Genomic DNA, 24,038 nt, shown 5'->3' on the forward strand with positions numbered 1-24,038 from the left:
CTATAAATTGGGATCAGCCTAAAGCATACCAAAAGAAACCTAGAGAATAATTGAAAGAGAAGGGATCACCTATAAATAAAGAATGTTATTGGAAAGCAAGCCAAAAATATATCAAATCAATTTGAATAGCTCATAGGCTGTGAACACCTAACTAGACAAGCCCACAATAGAGCTACCGTCTACCCTATCTAAGTATGGCCAAACCATAATATAGTGAGGATAAAGATTGGTCAGGTAATTGAAAGTGACAAGATCTTCAATATATAAATGAAAATAATCAAATGTAAATTGTCGGAAAATAAACAGTATACTGTATACTCGAGTAAAAGCCGAGATTTTCAGCCCATTTTTTTAGACTGAAAGTGCCCCTCTCGGCTTATACTTGAGTCATTGTCCCAGGGGGGTCGGCGGGGAAGGGGGAGCGGCGGCTGTGACATAGTCACCTGCTCAAGGCGAGGTTCCTGCATCTCCGGTCTCTGAGCGCTGACAGCTTCTTCTAGCGTGGAGCGGTCACATGGAACCGCTCATTACAGTAATAAATATGGACCCGACTCCACTCCCATAGGGGTGGAGCTGCATATTCATTACTGTAATGAGCGGTAACGGTGACCACTCAAAGCTGGAAGAAGCTGTCAGCGCCTGGAGACCGGAGATGCAGGGACCGTGCCAGGAGCAAATGAGTATAATGGGGAGGGGGAGCACTGCGTGATATTCACCTGTCTGTTGTGAATTCTGTGGCTAAGCTCCCTCCTGTGGTCGTGAGTGGTACTTCGGCTGGTTCTGTCTATGAGCTTCCTTTGGTGGATGAGAGTGGTACTGCGGCTTCTGAGTTTCCTTCCTCAGGTGATGAGGTTAAGTCGTTAGGTGCTGCTCTATTTAACTCCACCTAGTGCTTTGATCCTGGCCTCCAGTCAATGTTCCAGTATTGGTCTTGCTTTCTCCTGGATCGTTCCTGTGGCCTGTCTATCCTGCATAAGCTAAGTTTGCTTGTGTTATTTTTGTTTGCTATTTTTTCTGTCCAGCTTGCTATATTGGTTTTTCTTGCTTGCTGGAAGCTCTGGGACGCAGAGGGAGCACCTCCGTACCGTTAGTCGGTGCGGAGGGTCTTTTTGCCCCCTCTGCGTGGTTGTTTGTAGGGTTTTGTGTTGACCGCAAAGCAATCTTTCCTATCTTCGGTCTGTTCAGTAAGTTGGGCCTCACTTTGCTAAATCTATTTCATCTCTGCGTTTGTATTTTCATCTCAACTCACAGTCATTATATGTGGGGGGCTGCCTTTTCCTTTGGGGTATTTCTCTGAGGCAAGGTAGGCTTATTTTTCTTTCTTAGGGCTAGCTAGTTTCTCAGGCTGTGCTCGAGGCGCATAGGACTGGTCAGGAGCGCTCCACGGCTACCTTTAGTGTGGTTGGATAGGATCAGGGATTGCGGTCAGCAGAGTTCCCACGTCTCAGAGCTCGTCCTATGTTTTTGGTAATTATCAGGTCACTTTGTGTGCTCTGAACTACAAGGTCCATTGTGGTTCTGAATCACCTGTTCATAACACCTGTCCTCGTTCCGGGCACCGCTCCGTCTTCCGCGTCCTCTGCAGTGACACTCAGGTCAGAGGGCGCGATGACGTGGTTAGTTCGCGCCCTCTGCCTGAACGTTAGTGCAGAGGACGCGGAAGACACAGCGGTGCTGGAAAGAGGACCGGTGAGTGTTGCAAGTGCCGGGGGCCTGAGCGACGAGAGGTGAGTATGTAATTTTTTTTTTTTAATCACAGCAACAGCATATGGGGCAAATATCTCTATGGAGCATCTTATGGGGCCATAATCAATGTTTGTGCAGCATTATATGGGGCAAATATCTTTATGGAGCATCTTATGGGGCCATAATCAACATTTGTGCAGAATTATATGGGCAAATATCTCTATGGAGCATCTTATGGGGCCATAATCAACAATTGTGCAGCATTATATTGGGCAAATATCTCTATGGAGCATCTTATGGGGCCCTTATTAACCTTTATGCAGTACTGTATGGGGCAAATGTGTCTATGGAGCATCTTATGGGGCCATTATTAACGTTTGTGCAGCATTATATGGGGCATACTGTATTTTAATATGGAGCAGCTTATGGGGCCCATCATGAACTGTATGGAGCATTATATATTCAAAAACACTTAACCTACTGATATCTCAATTAATTTTACTTTTTTTGGTACCTATTTTTATTTTTGAAATTTACCGGTAGCTGCTGCATTTTCCACCCTAGGCTTATACTCGAGTCATTAAGTTTTCCCACCTTTTGTGGCAAAATTAGGGGGGTCGGCTTATACTCGGGTCGGCTTATACTCGAGTATATATGGTAATATACCAACAGCACAACCTAATAAACAATTCTAACGAACAACAGATCAAGAGAAAGGCATGATGGAGAAACCAGTGTAGTACACAGTGAGAAGATGGGGGAGAGAACCTAACAGGTAGGTGGGAAGGCACACGGAACTGTTTGGCTATGTAAAGAGTGCGTCGAGCATCTATGCTTTGCTTGACGACTCATTTTTCTGCTGACAGACTCTCTTTGAAACTATTTAAACACTCTTAAGACAGTAATTTAACAGAGAAAAAAACCCAGAAAAAAACAATTCTAATACTTTCTAAAGATGATGACAGCTTGCTAAAATTCTTCTTTTTCCGAAAGTATCCTTAGCAGAGTAATATTACTGCCAGTTTTCCATTCACAATAACATTCTAATTTATCACCAACTGACTCATAAACATATTTTTAAATTTTGAGAATTTTTGGCTGTTCACAATAAACCTCAAAAACTTACCAGCTGACTGCTGGAAATGTCCAGGATTTTCTCAATTTGTTTGATGTGCTGTGTCACTTTCTTTAAGAGCACTTTAAGTCTGTTCCCAATGACATGCACCTTTTCTTTGGCTTCAAGACAATCCTTGCCCTCTGCATTGACAAGTAACTGGCAGGACATGTCTTGTAGAGATGCCACCTTTAGCTGAGATTCAAGCAGCTCACGCTTGATTTGCTGTTACATAAAGACAAGGTCAGCAGTGTTCTCAGGTATTCACACATTTTAATCGTGGCAGTATTTTCAGATTTCAAAATTAGCTTCCTTTAACTTTTTCACTTCCAAGGACTTAAGTATTATATGTACTGTACGATAAATATTAGGGCCAGAGAGTCTTATCTTCTAAATGACATCCTGACATTCTTGTGACATTGATTATATGACGCATGAGTGCTGCAACCTGTCAGAGGACACTAATGAGCTGCAGCCTTCACAGCTCTGTTAGATGGAAAAGCAGATTGGCTGCAGCGCTTACAAGAGATAAACAAGGTCACGAGATTGCAGCTACAAAATCATATGTCAAAGACATTGTCCACTACATTATTATTGATGATCTATCCTAAGGATAGGTCATCAATGTCTGATCAGTCGGAGTCAGACACCCAGGCACCCCAGCCGATCAGCTGTTCTCGATGTCATCGGAGGCCACAGCTGCTCAATTACAGAGCTGCTCTTTCTTCTGATGGTGACACATCCGCCTCCTATTGATTTGAATAGGAGAATGTGCAGTACCTGGTAGTGGCCTCTATCAAAAGATAGAGCAGCTCTGCAATTGAGCATATCCGTCAGGCAGCCGGTGATGACAGCGAGAATAGCTGATCGGCAGGGGTGCTGGGTGTCGGACGCCGACCCATCAGACATTGATAAACTATCCTAAGGATAGATCATCAATAGAGATGGGCGGACATCTGGATGTTCGAGTCTGACGGGTTCGGCCCAACAGTTACAAAAAGTTTGGGTTGGGTACCAGAACAGTACAGGGACCCCGAACCTGGACCGTCCAGGCTGAGAAACACTGGGGAATGAACCGCTGCAAGCGCAGCATCAGTGACTAGCAGTGACGTCACTGAGGCCAAGTTCCCAGACGGGATGAACTGCGGTTTTCTCACAGTCCTAGCGGGGATCTTACCGAGGTCACCGCAGTTCAGCCCTGCTGGGAACACAGCCTCAGTGATGTCACCTACAGTCACTGAGGCTGCGCTCGCAGCAGTTCATTGCACAGTGGTTCTCAGTCTGGACGGTCGCATCTTGGCACTGTCCAGGTTCAAAACTATTTTTCCCTCAGACATGGACTACGGCGTGGGACAGAACGATAGACAGGTATGGTATATTGTTGTTTTATTTTTGGTTTATTACAGGAAAACAAGGGATTCGGTGGAATTAGGCGAGGTCGTAAGTATGGTTTAATTGAGATTATTAAAGGAGTTTGTTTCACTTTTTTAAATTAAAGGACTTTATTCTTGGTGTCTGTGTTTTCATACAGTGTGACTATGGGGTTAGTAATGGGGACATCTTATAGATGCCTCTTCATTACTAACCTTGGGGCTTGATGTCACCGGACAATACAAAGGTGACATCAACCCCCCCAACTATCACCCCACTTGCCACCGCTACAGGGCAAGTGGAGAGAGTCGGGCAAAGCACCAGAATTGGAGCATCTAATAGATGTGCCTTTTCTGGGCAGCTGTGGGCTGCTATTTTTTGGCTGGAGGGGAGCAATATCCATGGCTCCTTACTAGCCTGAAAATACCAGCCCCCAGCTGTCTGCTTTAGCAAGGTTGGTTGTTTTTTTAAATTATTTATTTAAATAATTCAAAAAATACGTCGTGGGTACCCCTCTATTCTTAGTTTTGCCTGGCTGGTAATCAAAAATAAGGGGAACCCACACCGCTTTTTTGTTCTATTATTTATTTACAACGCAGGAACGGCTGATGAATACTCCCATCCGCCGCTCCTGCTCTCGCTGTTATTAGCGGCAACAGGTTTTGGATGATGGGAGCAGTTGTTCCATCAGCTGATACTAGTGACCGGAGGTAAACTTTATACATCCGATCACAGCTGAGCACTCGCGCTGTCTTTTGACAGCGTGGGAACCGTGGCTCTCTGTCCAGCGGGGATGATTTCACCACTGACAACAGCGCATGCAGCGAGACAAAGACCCAGTGTTCGGGCAGCCGACCCCAAACAGTAACATGGACTTCCTCGTGAAGTGCCCGAACAGTATGTGTTCGGTACGGATGCCAAACTTTCCTGTTCTGGTTCGCCCATCTCTAATCATCAATGATAAAGTAAGTAGTGGACAACCTCTTCAAGCACATTCAAATTTAAGGCTTTTTTTTTTTATCAAGTGTGCTCAGAGCAGAGGAGAACGGTAGTCCAAGAGGGAAATATGCTTTTTTTAATTTTACTAGGCACATTAGGGACATTGAAAAGGGGTTGTACAATAATGGACAGTCCCTTCAATAACATCCCTGCATCACAACATTTGTCCATTCATCAATTGTGTGACTCAATTGTTTATTGCTATCTGGATTGCAGAGATTTTTGGTTTATTCAGTTATCATGACTATGTGAAGATATGGGCATGTAAAAGCAAATATGTGAGCTGCATAGTTTGTATGATATTTTTTTTCAGGTATTGCACATCTTAGGCTCTGCCTGAGTACGACTTTCATCCACAAACATTGCTTTTTAAGAGTTTTCATCACCTTATTGAAACATTGTATGAAAACTCCCACAACTATAAAGTTCTGAGTGAGATTTTCACAACACATAAGCTCGCCTGCTTTTGAAAAAATAATAGGGTATAATAAGATTTTTGTATATCTTTTGCCAAAAATGTAGAAATTGTCCTTACAATGAAAGGTTTAATGATAGATTCTATATTATACTGTATAAAGAAGTGCTTTACATCGCGTGAGAAGAACGAACTGTCAATTAAATATACCTGTTTCTAGAAATCTTCTTTTTACCAGTCTAACTGAATTAAATAGCATTTTACCGTTAACAGCTTGTGGTGATCCTGGAGAGTGTCGGCATCTAGACTGGGATTGATAGGGATGATTTCATTTCTCCTTCGGTCAATATTTTCTAACCAAAGTAGCAGTCCATGGCTCATTTCATGGAAATCCTAGCATAAAGCAGAGTTATAAAAAAATAAGCAAATGTACTATAGTTATCTAAAGAAATGAAACATAAGTATTGTACATAAGTATTGAGAAGACATCAACTCTATATCTATCATTTATCATAGCGACAAAAGTAACAACACTGACCGGACGTTTAGGCCAACAGTTTATAAATCAGGCACATCATGCGCCAGCTAGCTTCATAATAAGACTGATGTATGAAACCCCCATTAATAAATTCTCCCCTTTGCCTTTCATTCTACGTACAGTATACTGGTAGCATTCCCTAACCTTAGTTAGACTGACTGTGATTAAGGCTCAGGTTCAGTCATCTGTTTAGAGCAGAAATTGGACTACTGGAACTTTTGGCAATAAAAGTAAAACATAACTTATTTTTGAGTTCTCAATTCAATGGGAAACAAACTACAAAGTGAAAATATAAGATGCATATACTATAAATCTTTATTCTAATTGTGTTAGGTTCTGTGCTGCTTTAAGCAATTTATCAATGCAAAGGCCAACACATTTGATTCCCAATGTTTTCCATTCTGTTTTGCATGCTTAGTAGTTATTTTGGAACCTCAAAATGATTGAATATTGCACCAACACTATATCTTGGATGGCTGTAGCTAAGATTAACAAGTACACTACAAATGGTTTCAGACGTACACTAAGTCTGGGGTTCTATTATGGTACAAGATCAATCCAGGTGAGAGTATTGTCAGGGTTACATGGCTGCATTATGACCAACCGAAATTCGCAAAAAAACACAATAATATGTATGTGTACAGTACAAACGAAAAAGTTTGGACACACTTTCTCATTTAAAGATTTTTCTGTATTTTCATGACTATGAAAATTGTACATTCACACTGAAGGCATCAAAACTATGAAATAACACATGTGTAATTATATACTTAACAAAAAAGTGTGAAACAACTGAAATTATGTCTTATAGTCTAGGTTCTTCAAAGTCGCCACCTTTTGCTTTGATGACTGCTTTGCACACTCTTGGCATTTTCTTGATGAGCTTCAAGAGGTAGTCACCGGGAATGGTCTTTCAACAATCTTGAAGGAGCTCCCAGAGATGGTTAGCACTTGTTGGCCCTTTTGCTTTCACTCCGTGGTCCAGCTCACCCCAAACCATCTCGATTGGGTTTGGGGTGACTGTGGAGGCCAGGTCATCTGGCCTAGCACCCCATCACTCTCCTTCTTGGTCAAATAGCCCTTACACAGCCTGGAGGTGTGTTTGGGGTCATTGTCCTGTTGCAAAATAAATGATGGTCCAACTAAACGCAGACAAGATGGAATAGCATACCGCTGCAAGATGCTGTGGTAGCCATGCTGGTTCAGTATGCCTTCAATTTTGAATAAATCTCCAACAGTTTCACCAGCCAAGCACCCCCACACCATCACACCTCCTCCTCCATGCTTTACAGTGGGAACCAGGCATGTAGAGTCCATCCATTCACCTTTTCTGTGGTGTCGCACAAAGACACGGTGGTTGGAACCAAAGATCTCAAATTTGGACTCATCAAACCAAAGCACAGATTTCCACTGGTCTAATGTCCATTCCTTGTGTTCTTTAGCCCAAACAAGTCTCTTCTGAATGTTGCCAGTCCTTAACAGTGGTTTCCTAGTAGCTATTTTACCATGAAGGCCTGCTGCACAAAGTCTCCTCTCAACTGTTGTTGTAGAGATGTGCCTGCTGCTAGAACTCTGTGTGGCATTGACATGGTATCTAATCTGAGCTGCTGTTAACCTGCGATTTCTGAGGCTGGTGACTCATGGTGATAAACTTATCCTCAGAAGCAGAGGTGACTCTTGGTCTTCCTTTCCTGGGGCGGTCCTCATGTGAGCCAGTTTCTTTGTAGCGCTTGATGGTTTTTGCCACTGCACTTGGGGGCCCTTTCAAAGTTTGCCCAATTTTTTGGACTGACTGACCTTCATTTCTTAAATTAATGATGGCCACTCGTTTTTCTTTACTTAGCTGCTTTTTTCATGCCATAATACAAATTCTAACAGTCTATTCAGTAGGACTATCAGCTGTGTATCCACCTATCAGACTTCTGCACAACACAACTGATGGTCCCAACCCCATTTATAAGGCAAGAAATCCCACTAAGTAAACCTAACAGGGCACACCTGTGAATTGAAAACCATTCCCGTTGACTACCTCTTGAAGCTCATCAAGAGAATGTCAAGAGTGTGCAAAGCAGTCATCAAAGCAAAAGGTGGCTACTTTGAAGATCCTAGAATATAAGACATAATTTCAGTTGTTTCACATTTTTTTGTTAAGTATATAATTCCACATGTGTTAATTCATAGTTTTGATGCCTTCAGTGTGAATGTACAATTTTCATAGTCATGAAAATACAGAAAAATCTTTAAATGAGAAGGTGTGTCCAAACATTTGGTCTGTACTGTATATAAATAAAAATGCCATAAAAAACACTTGTTAACTGGATTAAAATGAATGTCTTTTTTTACCACGCCAGAAAAAAAGGAGCAAAAACATTTTGTGTACAGGAAATCTTAAAGGGAATCTGTCAGCAGTATTTGACCCCTAAACTATATGTTGATGTACCTTCACATCGCCAGTCCATATCAGATGCGATATGCTAATGACACTCGGCTCCAGCTTTACGGCAAGCGGGAGCCGAATGTCATGCTACTGTGCTCCGAGTCTCTCACATGATTTACATTATTTACATAATCGCAGCACAGGTGCAGTGGAGATGGAGAAAGTAATTTCTCCATTTCCCCATTGCATGTCTCGGAATATATCGCACAGCACTGATATGACATCCGAGTGCAGTCCGATGTTTCACACGCACCCATACACTTGTATGGGTGTGAGTGAGCAAAATCTCGCTGCCAATCACAGCATGCTGCCGTTGTTCTCTCATGCTGAATCGGCATGAGAAAATAATTGCAGAATAACACTGGGCCGAGTGCTATGTGATGTTTTATCACATAGCACTCGGCCGTGTTATACGAGAGTGTGACTCCGGCCTTACGAAGAGCTTCCACTTCAGCCTCATTTGTATATCAATTTAAACACTGATTCCTCAGTAAAGGAGGAACGGTCTGAACATGTAAAGGTATTGCTGGACTTGTCTTTGATAAAGCTACAAGCACATATAAATATTTTGAGGAGTGAAATCCTGCTGACAGATTCTCTTTAAATAAATCTTGAAATTGAGTCTATATCAGGTATGTCTTTTCTTTCAAACAAAAATGTATCTATAAGGCTACTTTCACACTAGCATCGTTCGACGCATGTCACAATGCGTCGTTTTGGAGAAAAAACGCATCCTGCAAAGTTACCTGCAGGATGCGTTTTTTCTCCATAGACTTTCATTAGCGACGCATTGCGACAGATTGCCACATGTTGCATCCGTCGTGTGACGGATGTGACGTGTTTTTGCAGTCCGTCGGGACAAAAAAAGTTGCATGCAACGTTTTTTTGTCCGTCGGTTCCGCTTTTTCCGACCGTGCATGCGCGGCCGGAACTCCGCCCTCTCCTCCCCGGACCTTACAATGGGGCAGCGGATGCGTTGTAAAACTGCATCCTCTGCCCCGTTGTGATTTTATTTCACAGTATGCGTCGGTACGTCAGCCCGATGCACTGCGACGGGCCCGTACTGACGCTAGTGTGAAAGTAGCCTTAGAGATGAAAGAATTGATTCACACGATTCTGGATCATGAACTAGGTTTGCTAATCTGTGATCGCTGTGAATCTTCTTACCTCCTGGGATTTCCAGACTCTTCTTTTGAATAGCCAGGCTGGCGCGACTTCACCATTGTGGTGAGACACACACACAGACTGGATAATCAGAAGATATGGGAATTCCAGGAGGTAACTAAATTCACAGTCCTCCCATTTAGCAGTCAAAGATTACTGAGCTCACCGATGGGACAGATATCTTGTGAATAGATTCTTCCATCTCTAGCATCAAAGTCTAAGTAAGTATCTTGTAGGAGAACAGATCACTTGTAAAAGAAATCCTTTATAATATAACTTTTTATGGTACCGAAACAGTCAACCAAGATGCACAACACTTAAAATTTCTTCTAGCTCGGGTGTATCTTCTGATCATTACTGACTGCTCCTAGTAGTCAAATCTTAGCATATATGTTTTTAGATAAGGTAATCAGTTGTCACTTTCTTACATCTCACAAACCCTAGTCCTTCAGGTTTTAGTAAAATGTAGATAATGTACACAATATGGATTTCGTTTCTCAGTATGTGGTGGAATGAGGGAAAACATCTCACATTACATCATATGTTATTCTAATATAACAAAAATGCTAAATGTAAACATATGAAAAGTCAGTATGAAAACTTAGTTATATCATTTTTTATTAAAGAGGCTTGTTTTCGAGTTAAATAGTGCCGAGTAATAAGGCTTTTCAAAAAAAGCACTCTGAGTGGTTTGTAAATAGGAGTAAGGCATATTATAGACCTGGCACTGCATTAAAGCATCCTGTAGTGAACATCGCCAATCCTCTAATGTGCTGCCCACACGGTCCCATCTGAGGTTCATTTGTCTGAGCCGCTCTTGAAGCTCCTTGCTTTCTGAAGTATCTGCCTGAGTGAACTCGGAGCTGCACAGGTTAATGGACAGAACAATAGCTTTCCGACTATCCACAGCTTTCTGAAGTTCCTGGTAAAAAGAAAAAATACAAGTGCTTTGCAACTTCTATGAATCCAGGTAAATAAACAGCGGGATCATTTCCAAATGAGAAAAAAAAGACGGCTGCAGTCTGCAAGAGAGCTGCTATTTGGAAGAATGACAACACTCAACAGAAACATAAAAAAGATAAGCAGAAATACGGTAGCTTAAAACAGCAACGTATGACAGTGGCCAAATCAGCCTACCCCTCAATCCAAGGCCCCGTTCACAAGTCCGTATTATTCCGGTACCAGAAAAAATGGTACCAGTAGTATCTGTGTTTTGGATCAGTGTGCCATCAGTCTGTCATCCATGAGCCATCAGTGAGCCATCAGTGTGTCATCCGTATGTAATCAGTGTGTCATCCGTGTCATCAGTGTGCCATAAGTGTGCCATCAGTGAGCCATAAGTGTGCCATCAGTGTGCCATCAGTGTGTCATCCATGTGTCATCAATGTGCCATCAGTGAGCCAGTGAGTCATCCGTGTGTCATCAATGTGTCATTAGTGTGTCATCCGTGTGTAATCAGTGTGTCATCCGTGTCATCAGTGTGCCATAAGTGTGCCATCAGTGTGTCATCCATGTGTCATCAATGTGTCATCAGTGTGCCATCAGTGAGGCAGTGAGTCATCTGTGTGTCATCAGCATGTCATCAGCGTGTCATCAGTATGTCATCCATGTGCCAGTGTGTCATCCGTGTGTCATCCATGTGTCATCAGTGTCATAGTAACATAGTAATATAGTTAGTAAGGCCGAAAAAAGACATTTGTCCATCCAGTTCAGCCTATATTCCATCATAATAAATCCCCAGATCTACGTCCTTCTACAGAACCTAATAATTGTATGATACAATATTGTTCTGCTCCAGGAAGACATCCAGGCCTCTCTTGAACCCCTCGACTGAGTTCGCCATCACCACCTCCTCAGGCAAGCAATTCCAGATTCTCACTGCCCTAACAGTAAAGAATCCTCTTCTATGTTGGTGGAAAAACCTTCTCTCCTCCAGACGCAAAGAATGCCCCCTTGTGCCCGTCACCTTCCTTGGTATAAACAGATCCTCAGCGAGATATTTGTATTGTCCCCTTATATACTTATACATGGTTATTAGATCGCCCCTCAGTCGTCTTTTTTCTAGACTAAATAATCCTAATTTTGCTAATCTATCTGGGTATTGTAGTTCTCCCATCCCCTTTATTAATTTTGTTGCCCTCCTTTGTACTCTCTCTAGTTCCATTATATCCTTCCTGAGCACCGGTGCCCAAAACTGGACACAGTACTCCATGTGCGGTCTAACTAGGGATTTGTACAGAGGCAGTATAATGCTCTCATCATGTGTATCCAGACCTCTTTTAATGCACCCCATGATCCTGTTTGCCTTGGCAGCTGCTGCCTGGCACTGGCTGCTCCAGGTAAGTTTATCATTAACTAGGATCTCTAAGTCCTTCTCCCTGTCAGATTTACACAGTGGTTTCCCGTTCAGTGTGTAATGGTGATATTGATTCCTTCTTCCCATGTGTATAACCTTACATTTATCATTGTTAAACCTCATCTGCCACCTTTCAGCCCAAGTTTCCAACTTATCCAGATCCATCTGTAGCAGAATACTATCTTCTCTTGTATTAACTGCTTTACATAGTTTTGTATCATCCGTGTGTCATCCGTGTTTCATCCGTGTGTCATCCATGTGCCATCAGTGTGCCATCAGTGTGTCATCCGTGTGCCATCAGTGTGTCATCCATGTGTCATCAGTGTGCCATCAGTGAGCCAGTGATTCATCCGTGTGTCGTCAGCGTGTTATCAGTGTGTCATCCGTGTGTCATCCGTGTGTCATCCGTGTGTCATCCGTGTGTTATCAGTGTGTCATCAGTGTGCCATCAGTGTGTCATCAGTGTGTCATCAGTGTGTCATCATTGTGTCATCCGTGTGTCATCCGTGTGTAATCAGTGTGTCATCAGTGTGCCATCAGTGTGTCATCAGTGTGTCATCAGTGTGTCATCATTGTGTCATCCGTGTGTCATCCGTGTGTAATCAGTGTGTCATCAGTGTGCCATAAGTGTGCCATCAGTGTGCCATCAGTGTGTCATCCATGTGTCATCAATGTGCCATCAGTGAATCATCCGTGTGTCATCCGTGTGTCATCCGTGTGTCATCCGTGTGTCATCCGTGTGTCATCCGTGTGTCATCAGTGTGCCATCAGTGAGCCAGTGAGTCATCAGCGTGTCATCAGCATGTCATCCATGTGCCAGTGTGTCATCCGTGTGTCATCCGTGTGCCATCAGTGTGCCATCAGTGTGTCATCCGTGTGCCATCAGTGTGTCATCCGTGTGTCATCAGTGTGCCATCAGTGAGCCAGTGATTCATCCGTGTGTCATGAGCGTGTTATCAGTGTGTCATCCGTGTGTCATCCGTGTGTCATCCGTGTGTCATCCGTGTGTTATCAGTGTTATCAGTGTGTCATCAGTGTGTCATCATTGTGTCATCCGTGTGTCATCCGTGTGTTATCAGTGTTATCAGTGTGTCATCAGTGTGTCATCCGTGTGTCATCCGTGTGTTATCAGTGTGTCATCAGTGTCTCAGTGTGTCATCCGTGTGTCATCCGTGTGTTATCAGTGTGTCATCCGTGTGTCATCAGTGTGGCATAAGTGTGCCATCAGTGAGCCATCAGTGTGCCATCAGTGTGTCATCCGTGTGCCATCAGTGTGTCATCCGTGTGTCATCAGTGTGCCATCAGTGAGCCAGTGATTCATCCGTGTGTCATGAGCGTGTTATCAGTGTGTCATCCGTGTGTCATCCGTGTGTCATCCGTTGTGTTATCAGTGTTATCAGTGTGTCATCAGTGAGTCATACGTGTGTCATCAGTGTTATCAGTGTGTCATCAGTGTTATCAGTGTGTCATCAGTGTGTCATCAGTGTGTCATCAGTGTGTCATCAGTGTGTCATCCGTGTGTAATCCGTGTGTTATCAGTGTTATCAGTGTGTCATCAGTGTCTCAGTGTGTCATCCGTGTGTCATCCGTGTGTTATCAGTGTGTCATCCGTGTGGCATCAGTGTGCCATCAGTGTGCTATCAGTGAGCCAATGTGTCATCCAAGTGCCATCAGTGAGACATCAGTGTGTCATTTGTGTGTCATCAGTATTTCATCAGTGAGCCATCAGTGTGTCATCCATGTGCCATCAGTGAGTCATCAGGGTGTCATTCATGTGTCATCAGTGTTTCATCAGTGTGTCATCAGTGAGCCATCAGTGTGCCATCAGTGAGCCATCAATGTGTCATCCATGTGCCATCAGTGAGTCATCAGTGAGCTATCAGTGTGCCATCAGTGCTTCATCAATGTGTCATCCATGTGCCATCAGTGAGTAATGAGGGTGTCATTCATGTGTCATCAGTGAACCATCAGTGAGCCATCAGTGTGTCATCCAAGTGTCATCAGTGAGCCATCAGTGTGTCATCCAAGTGTCATCAGTGAGCCATCAGTGTGCTATCGGTGTGTTATCAATGTTTCATCAATGTGTCATCAGCGAGCCATCAGTGTGCCATAAGTGAGGCAGTGAGTCATCTGTGTGTCATCAGCATGTCATCAGCGTGTCATCAGTATGTCATCCATGTGCCAGTGTGTCATCCGTGTGTCATCCGTGTGTCATCAGTGTGTCATCAGTGTGTCATCCGTGTGTCATCCATGTGCCATCCGTGTGCCATCAGTGTGTCATCAGTGTGCCATCAGTGAGCCAGTGATTCATCCGTGTGTCGTCAGCGTGTTATCAGTGTGTCATCCGTGTGTCATCCGTGTGTTATCAGTGTGTCATCAGTGTGTCATCATTGTGTCATCCGTGTGTCATCCGTGTGTAATCAGTGTGTCATCAGTGTGCCATAAGTGTGCCATCAGTGTGCCATCAGTGTGTCATCCATGTGTCTTCAATGTGCCATCAGTGAATCATCCGTGTGTCATCAGTGTGTCATCCGTGTGTCATCAGTGTGTCATCAGTGTGCCATCAGTGTGCCATCAGTGAGCCAGTGAGTCATCTGTGTGTCATCAGCATGTCATCAGCATGTCATCCATGTGCCAGTGTGTCATACGTGTGTCATCCGTGTGTCATCCGTGTGTCATCCATGTGCCATCAGTGTGTCATCCGTGTGCCATCAGTGTGTCATCCGTGTGTCATCAGTGTGCCATCAGTGAGCCAGTGATTCATCCGTGTGTCATGAGCGTGTTATCAGTGTGTCATCCGTGTGTCATCCGTGTGTCATCCGTGTGTCATCCGTGTTATCAGTGTGTCATCCGTGTGTCATCCGTGTGTTATCAGTGTTATCAGTGTGTCATCAGTGTGTCATCAGTGTGTCATCAGTGTGTCATTAGTGTGTCATCCGTGTGTCATCCGTGTTTTATCAGTGTTATCAGTGTGTCATCAGTGTCTCAGTGTGTCATCCGTGTGTCATCCGTGTGTTATCAGTGTGTCATCCGTGTGTCATCGGTGTGTCATCAGTGTGGCATAAGTGTGCCATCAGTGAGCCATCAGTGTGCCATCAGTGTGTCATCCGTGTGCCATCCGTGTGCCATCAGTGTGTCATCCGTGTGTCATCAGTGTGCCATCAGTGAGCCAGTGATTCATCCGTGTGTCATGAGCGTGTTATCAGTGTGTCATCCGTGTGTCATCCGTGTGTCATCCGTGTGTTATCAGTGTGTCATCAGTGTGTCATCATTGTGTCATCCGTGTGTCATCAGTGTTATCAGTGTGTTATCAGTGTGTCATCAGTGTGTCATCTGTGTGTCATCAGTGTGTCATTAGTGTGTCATCCGTGTGTCATCCGTGTGTTATCAGTGTTATCAGTGTGTCATCAGTGTCTCAGTGTGTCATCCGTGTGTCATCCGTGTGTTATCAGTGTGTCATCCGTGTGTCATCAGTGTGGCATCAGTGTGCCATCAGTGTGCTATCAGTGAGCCAATGTGTCATCCAAGTGCCATCAGTGAGACATCAGTGTGTCATTTGTGTGTCATCAGTATTTCATCAGTGAGCCATCAGTGTGTCATCCATGTGCCATCAGTGAGTCATCAGGGTGTCATTCATGTGTCAGTGCTTCATCAGTGTGTCATCAGTGAGCCATCAGTGTGCCATCAGTGAGCCATCAATGTGTCATCCATGTGCCATCAGTGAGTCATCAGTGAGCTATCAGTGTGTCATCAGTGTTTCATCAATGTGTCATCCAAGTGTCATCAGTGAGCCATCAATATGTCATCCATGTGCCATCAGTGAGTCATCAGTGAGCTATCAGTGTGCCATCAGTGCTTCATCAATGTGTCATCCATGTGCCATCAGTGAGTCATGAGGGTGTCATTCATGTGTCATCAGTGAACCATCAGTGAGCCATCAGTGTGTCATCCAAGTGTCATCAGTGAGCTATCAGTGTGCTATCGGTGTGTTATCAATGTTTCATCAATGTGTCATCAGCGCGCCATCAGTGTGCCATAAGTGAGCCATCAGTGTGTCATACATGTGCCATCAGTGTGTCATCCATGTGCCATCAGTGTCATCGGTGATCCATCAGTGTGCCATAAGTGAGCTATCAGTGTGTCATCCATGTGCCATCAGTGTGTCATCCATGTGCCATCAGTGAGTCATCCATGTGCCATCAGTACGTCATCCATGTGCCATCAGTATGTCATCCATGTGCCATCAGTATGTCATCCATGTGCCATCTGTGTGTCGTTGGTGTGTCATCCATGTTTCATCAGTGTGCCATCTGTTTTTTCCAGTATATCTTAAGAAAAATCAAATCTAAAGCTTCTCTTATACTTTGCAATGTTAAACACGTGCAGCACACGGATGACAAATGGATACTATCTATGTGCTGTACGTGTTTTACATGGACCCATAGACTTGTACTGACCTTTGCCATCAGTGTGGCTGGGAATAAATGGTCATGTCTCTGTGTGGGTAACACAGACACATGGTCCATGCAAAAACATGAACATGTGAAGATCACCATAGGGTTTAATAGGTACATGTGGATAAATGTCTCTGGTCACATGTAAAAACAGATGCCATAAGTACCGGAAACACGTAGATATGAAAGGGGCCTAAATGAGAAATGTAGTTGTTTACTGAATCTGATGCAACCAGCAGCTATCAGACATATATATCCTCTGCCAAAAATGTCTAAGATAGAAATAACCTTTTAGGCTTCTCCCAGGGTTGGAAAAATAAAAAAAATGGCAATTAGGTATGATATGCCATAAGTCGAACAAAATAAATTGGGCCATAAGTATCATGACTGTGTAAAAGAGAATCTAAGCCATAAAAAACAGATTACAGCATTCGAGTTTAGAACTTCTACCCTTATGTCTTAAATCAGGAAATGGACAGCACTTGCAAACAGTGCATTTTGCTCTGTCCTCTATTACGCAGACAACAATTTATATGTCAACTGTGAAAGGCTTAAAAAGGTTGTCCGGTCCAAATTGATAAGTCGGCAGTCACTCTGTGTGACTGCAGCTAATGAATCCCCCCCAGCGCATGCACTGTGCACTGCGAGGATTCACCGTTTTTTGAGCGGGGACTGGAGGGAATATTTGTGTTACAAATACCCCCGGACAGGGCCTGTCTAGTGAGCGTGGCCTCGCGCCATACACCTTTACTGAGCAAGGCCAAGCCCCATCTAGTTACGCGACCGTCTAGTGGGCGTTGATGACTAGAGTCACACAGAATGACTGCAGACTTACTGATTTGGAACGGACAACCCCTTTAATTTCCCCTATGTTGGAGCTGCAGACAATTTAAACACCTACTACCATGTTTGTCCACAGATTACGGCAAATTGTTGATTACCCCAGGAAAGAGAAGTAAAAGTGATAAGGTTATTGTTAGAAAAATCTTCTAATAATTCGACTAATAATAAAACTTCAATATCTACTGCATCATTCAAACGTCCAATTTTAAGGTACGTGTTCATAGACAGAAAACAAACATTTATCAAAACTTCTATGACAAAAATGTGCGGTAAATTTTTTGAAAAATTGTAAAATTTTGGTGTAACTCCAAGTTGCACTCAAATTTTGCCTCTTTTGCTGTTTACACACCAGTTTCTCCAAGCTCTGCTATAATGGGCAGGCACAGGGGTTTGATGTCACAGCTCGTCTACTTCACGATAAGCGGTGGCATTCCGTTCACCAGAAATCTCACTCCAGCCCCTGACTGGAGAAAGACCATGGAGGCACGCACCTCTTCATAATTCAGGAGTGCCTGACTCCACCACTCCAACTTCATCAAGACTAGCAAGAAACTTTTTTTTGGAAAGGAAAAAAAAAATGGATGCCACACTGATGGTGAAAACTAACACACCAATAGATGAAACTCAAATCCAGCACACTGATGAAAAAGGGTCAGTTTTTTCTCGCACTCAGAAAAAAAATCATGTCTGAATGTTTGTTCAATTCGAGGATTTCCAAAGAATCTCTTTTACTCTACTATGATTTCATCTTGCAATATAAAAATGCATGTAGGGGAACCTGTTCATTATGAAAATTCACAATGCTCCTGAAGCAAGATGTAGGCAAGAGGAGCTGTTGGGCTTCCGGAAGATGGAAAACACAACATCAAAATGAGCACATATGGCCCAAGAGTTACCTTCAGCTTCTTAATCCTTTGCTCGATAGTTTGTATGTCAGTACTTGTGTCCAGATGCCGCAGCTGGGCCAACTCCTCTTCTGTTTCTCCTAGCCAATCCCAAATGTTGTCAAGGTCTGACATAAACTGCTGCCATTGCTGAAGTTTGTGTTTCATTCTGAGCTCCTTATTATGGGCTTGGGCGTGGATTAATTCCCATCTCTCTATAACACCTGATATATTGGAAACATCAAAGACAGAGAGGTTCACTATTAGGGTCTGGGCACACTAGATCTCTTAGACACCAGGGTATGGCATAGTTTTTGCTGTAGATTTTCTTTTTTACAATCTACATACAAAATAGCACCGAAGCCAAAACATGAAGAATGGACAGGTGACGTCTATTAGCACGTTCACCGCTTTCGAAGCCTGAATCAGTTAAAAGAAGTTACAAAACATGGAATATATGCACAGCAAGTCATTATGACATTACTGTGTATATTTTTACTCTTTTTGATGTTTTTTAGTGTTTCATGTGGGTTCCATGTGTGCACATACCCTTAGAAATCTCACAAATATCTCTGAGACATCAATTCACTCTTTATCAAAAAGTACTAAAAAATAACTAATTGATAAAAATGCAGAGAATCTCATTTATGGATTATGGAACAAATTTCAACAGCAGAATTTGGCATGTCTTGGCAATTATTTGAAGAACTGGTTCAAATGAACAAGCAGATGAACAAGTGTAGCATTTTACATATATTCAGGTCTTATCAGATAGCCCAACCCTGGGAACCATTCTCTCTTAGATTTCTCGGGTCAATTTACCAATTCGATAAGGACAGAAAAGGGATGGTGTCCCAATGTCACTCTTCTCTGTCTGATACTGCCATGCTAACAAATCTTTGGTGAACATAATATTAGATTGTGAACCTTTTCAACCATTTAATTAGGACATTAAAGTCTTCAGGAGTATGTGCCCCTGTGTGATTTATGCTTTACCTGCAGATTGTGTCTCAGTGCTATTCAAATTGATGAAGCCAGACAGCTTTTCCTCTTCCTCTTTCAGATTGTCGCTTACTCGTCTCACTGTGTCTATGCTGCCCCGACACTCTCCAAGAAGTTTCATCTGGTGAACACAAAGAAATGAATATTGAATTAATTATCTCATGTCTGTTGTTTTACTCCTTCAGCTGTAGGTTGTCCTTCGTGTAACACTTAGGCCACTGCTGATTTGTTCACAAAATTTTCACTGCTGATTTGGTCACCTATCAGTGATCAATCCACAACGAATCTTCTATCAGAATCCACCTAATCTGTGTTACTTGCAGATTTTTTTTTGCGGGTTTTGCTGCAGCTATCACCCTGCTCCATTAATAAGCCTTGAAAAAAGAGAGAACAGGATGCACAAAAAACAGCACGCACAAGAAACAGCATGCTGAACACTCAAAATCTGCACCTTGCTTTAATTTTCATGAAAACTCTTTCACTTTGCTGGTACTGTTAAACACGCAGAAAAAAAGTGGCAAAAATTCTGCAAAAACACAGTGTCTAAACTTTGCCTTTGTTTTCTTTAAGTATAGCTTAATTTTCACGTTTGTTTTTTTAAATGTACAGAATGTAATGGGAGCATGCAGCAAAAAACAAAAATATTCAACTAAAGAGATTTTTTATCATCATCTACCAGATGTAAGTGGTAGGAAAGTATAATGTAAACATGATCTCCAATATTAGATCTACAGGGTGGGCCGTTTATATGGATACACGTAAATAAAATGGGAATGGTTGGTGCACCACCACATTATGGGTGTAAGGTCCGAGCATTCCTACTTGAACAGTTTCCTGGAAAGTGGATTGGTCATCGTGGGCCAGTTGAATGGCCACCAGGGTCTCCCGATCTGACTCCCTTAAGGTACCTTCACACTCAGAAACTTTACAACGAGAACGACAACGATCCGTGATGTTGCAGTGTGCTGGATAGCGATCTCGTTGTGTTTGACACGCAGCAGCGATCTGGATCCTGCAGTGCCATCGCTGGTCGGAGCTAGAAGTCCGGAACTTTATTTCGGCGTCAGGTCGGCGCGTATCGTCATGTTTGACAGCAAAAGCAACGATGCCTGCAATGTTTTACATGGAGCTAACAACCAGTGAGAACGATAAGTGAGTCGCCGTTACGTCACTGGATCGCTCCTGCATCGTTCTGGAGTTGCTGTGTTTGACGTCTCTACAGTGACCTAAACAGCGACGCTCCAGCGATCGGCTCGTTGTCTATATCGCTGCAGCGTCGCTGAGTGTGACGGTACCTTTAGACTTTTATCTTTGGGGTCATCTGAAGGCAATTGTCTATGCTGTGAAGATACGAGATGTGCAGCATCTGAAACAACGGACACTGGAAGCCTGTGCTAGCATTTATTCTGCGGTGTTGCTATCAGTGTGTTAAGAGTGGAAGAAGATGTTTGCATTGACAATCCAACACAATGGGCAGCACTTTGAACACATTTTATAAATGGTCATAAATAACTCATGAAAGAATAAAGTTATGTTAAAACCAAGCACACCATTGTTTTTGCGGCTGCTAGACAGGCTGAATACATGTGGGAATTCCCTAACAAACAGGCAACCCCCACATGTATTCAGGCTGTCTAGCAGTCGCAAATCATGCAACTGCGGCGACGAAAACTAACGCTCCGAGCACGCCAAAATACTCGGGAGACCACCCGAGCATGCTCGGGGAAACCCGAGTAACGAGTACACTCGCTCATCATTATTATCTATTAACATTTTACACATTTTAATTGCTGTGGTTAAAGCGATGATGTTTCCAATAAAAGAAAATATATTAGTGATTTGCTATTTACACAATAACATAATGATCAATTCATTTTGGTCCAGTACCTATCAATTTACAAGAAAAGTTAAATATACATTTTATACAAAATTAACTCAGTGATCAAAGTGTTTATCACAATATCTTTAGCTTTGACGTACTTTGTGTTGTGCCATCAGTGAGATCAGGTTTAGGTCTATAGCTTTAGCGCACTGATGTGCATGAAGATAATTATTGATGCAGGCAGGCAGTCCTGACATTTCAGAAATGCTGGAGTGAAATAAACACAGTGGTTCTCCAGGGTTACTACTCACATAGCCTGTGTAACTTGAATCTAGCTCAGGTCCAGTGGGTGTCCTGCTGCGAATGACATTCTCTGCCTGCTGTAAATGAAAGCGACTGGTATCCAATGCTTTGTCTAGTTGACGGATCTGTGTTTCCAACAAACTGGACTCTCCTGAGGTGGAAGAAAGCACTTCTATCAATCAAGCTCTCTGAGCTCAGCAACGTTTTTCAGTAAGTGAGAGGTCTAATATAGAGAAAGAACTGGGTATAGCAAGCATGCAGAGAATACTATTAGTAAATATGGGTACATTGTGTTAACAAAAAATCTAGAAAATGAACTGTTTTCACCGTTCCATTCCCAGTATAAGCACCTACACCTACACTGAATATTAGAAGAGGATAAGTGCCAAGCCAGGAAGCAGGTCAGGAGGACCTCCATGGAGTCTCCATCACAGAACATAGTCAGAAGATCTGACAAGATGAATCAAAGCTTGGGTCATCTTCTGAAAACAATTTCTGATCATTGGCTCAAGAAAACATGGCAGCGATCAGCTGATAAGCAAGGAAAGGCTTATTACATTGTTGATCTGAACTGATTATGGGCATAAATCTGTTGTGTAAAGAGACCTATACTGATAACATCTTTTCCGATACCTTGATTTTTAGGTGGACAATACATATAACTGTTTTCTCTTTGCACCTCCAAAGGTTCGGAGAACTGTGGTGAATCCTAAGTGACTCATCTGTTTTATTGTACATATAAAGGACATTTTGTATGGCCTTTTATTGATTTTAATGCTTTCCAAACTTACAGACATTTCGTCATCAGGAAACCCTGGTCTTCAAGGAAAAGCAAACTGAAATTTGTACTGGCCAGAGATGAGTGATTTGCAGGACCCTGTCAGTAATCCATGGATGCTGGACCAGAGCCCTGTCAGCAATCCTGATTCCTCTTTTGAATTCTGGCCTGGTGTGACATTGCACCAAGCCTTCCAATTGACAGAGGAGCCAAGATGCTGGCAGTATGCAGAGCTGCCATCCAACAGCCGTGGACTACTGACCTGGCCACTGGAGCAGGGACCTGGGAATATATTTCCTCAGCTCTAGTACTCATTTTGTTGATCGTATGAAATGCAGTGATCTCCAACATAGAGTTACAATATTCTAGTAGTGGCAATTGCGGAGCAGAGATGTAATATACTGTACCTCCTATAGCAGGTCAGTCTCTGAGACTGCACATACTGAATGAGTAATAAACAGAGTACTGTGCACACATTCCTGATTTGTGGAAACTCATAGAGTCCCTTCTCAGCAAAGCATAAGCTGTTGGCATAGGTCAATAAGATGATAAAAGGCTCAGTGTTAGCTAAAAGTATGTCTTTCTTCCACGATTTTAGTCAGATTTTCGTTGCAAGGACTCCCTGTTTCGAAGATCAGGTTGAGAACGCCCTTTACAAGCTCTTCGAAACAGAGAACACATGATAACCAAGGACTGTACAAAAGAAGTGCTAATAGTTGGAGAGATGAGTTCACGGGATATTTGATTAGATTTGAAGAGTCCCGGTCACCTCTCCGTACATATCTGTTTTAGTAGGTACCTGTACTGTCTGTAATGTGACTCTTCTGGGGCATCCTTTCTTACAACTCAGCATGGTGCCATTCCTCTGTTATTCCTACTAGAAAGTTATGAATAAATTGACAACTGGATGTTCCCAGTTGGGGGGTGCCCTTACACTCTCTGGCTCCATCCAATCAGTGCTGACAGATGGATGATATCAGAGTCTACAAGAACACACCCACGACTGGTAGCGGCCAGGTGTCAATTAATTCATACATTTCTGGAACGACAGAGAAAGGGCACAATGCAGAGTTCTTCAGAGATGTTGCATTGTGGAGAATGCAATTATTCACTAAAAGAGCCATGACAGGTCCCCTTTAAGAAAACTAGGTTACTGTTAATGAGAGAATTTACAGATTTGATTACATGCAATTAATGTATTAATAGTTCTATAATACACATGCAGCGCGGTGAATACACGTGAAATCCGCATTAGATTACAGTGATCTTGTGGAAAGCTGTTATAATGAGTGTGCTACGTCTGTGGCGGTGTCTTTTATAGCGGCATTGAGCCTACCAGTGGATTGTTTCAGAACATTCTCAGTAAGTTTTATAAAGGCTTCAGGACTTTCAGGAATTTCTACATCTGTAAAGATAAAGGAGACGCTAAGTATGTGTGATATTTGTATGATTCTTGGATTTTGTGCAACCTCCTTGTAGGTGAACATGTCTTACACAGTGTGGGAACAAAATGCAAATCTGTATTGCATCTATGTTATGTGATTCTTCCAATTGGCCAACAATAAATTAACAATTTCCTTCTTGATATTCTAGATTATGCATGTTTTCTGAATGTGTTGTTGCTTGTAATTTGTGATACTTTAATAAAAAACAAGAGATCAGATATTTGAAAAAATAACAGACCTTAGAAAAGAAAACATCCTTTTTAGCATTAAATATGGTTGTCAATACAATATCCTGTTAAAGGATTATTTCCATCTTTAGAAGTTATCACTTATCCATAGAATGGGTGACAACTTGCTGATCAGTCGGAGTCCTCCAACTGTGACCCCAAGAACAGCCTCTGAAATACCTTAGCTGAATCGAGCGGTG

General features: G+C 42.8%; 1 protein-coding gene across 3 annotated transcripts in view; it reads right to left on the minus strand.

Moving 5' to 3' along the window:
* The window catches only part of SYNE1 (spectrin repeat containing nuclear envelope protein 1), a 493,169-nt gene that overhangs the window by 17,892 nt on the left and 451,239 nt on the right, over nt 1-24,038 (minus strand). For 2 of the 3 annotated variants that reach the window (XM_069769175.1, XM_069769177.1), the window contains 7 exons: nt 23,503-23,571; nt 21,397-21,539; nt 19,258-19,384; nt 18,274-18,485; nt 10,446-10,646; nt 5,850-5,978; nt 2,813-3,025 (listed from right to left, as the gene is read on the minus strand). In XM_069769175.1, the coding sequence (XP_069625276.1) occupies nt 2,813-3,025; nt 5,850-5,978; nt 10,446-10,646; nt 18,274-18,485; nt 19,258-19,384; nt 21,397-21,539; nt 23,503-23,571 (1,094 nt within the window). The remainder of the gene's footprint in view (nt 1-2,812; nt 3,026-5,849; nt 5,979-10,445; nt 10,647-18,273; nt 18,486-19,257; nt 19,385-21,396; nt 21,540-23,502; nt 23,572-24,038) is intronic. The other variant, XM_069769176.1, reaches the window with a different exon arrangement.

The sequence above is a fragment of the Ranitomeya imitator genome, chromosome 5 (assembly GCF_032444005.1).
Source record: "Ranitomeya imitator isolate aRanImi1 chromosome 5, aRanImi1.pri, whole genome shotgun sequence".
In the NCBI taxonomy this organism is placed as follows: domain Eukaryota; kingdom Metazoa; phylum Chordata; class Amphibia; order Anura; family Dendrobatidae; genus Ranitomeya; species Ranitomeya imitator.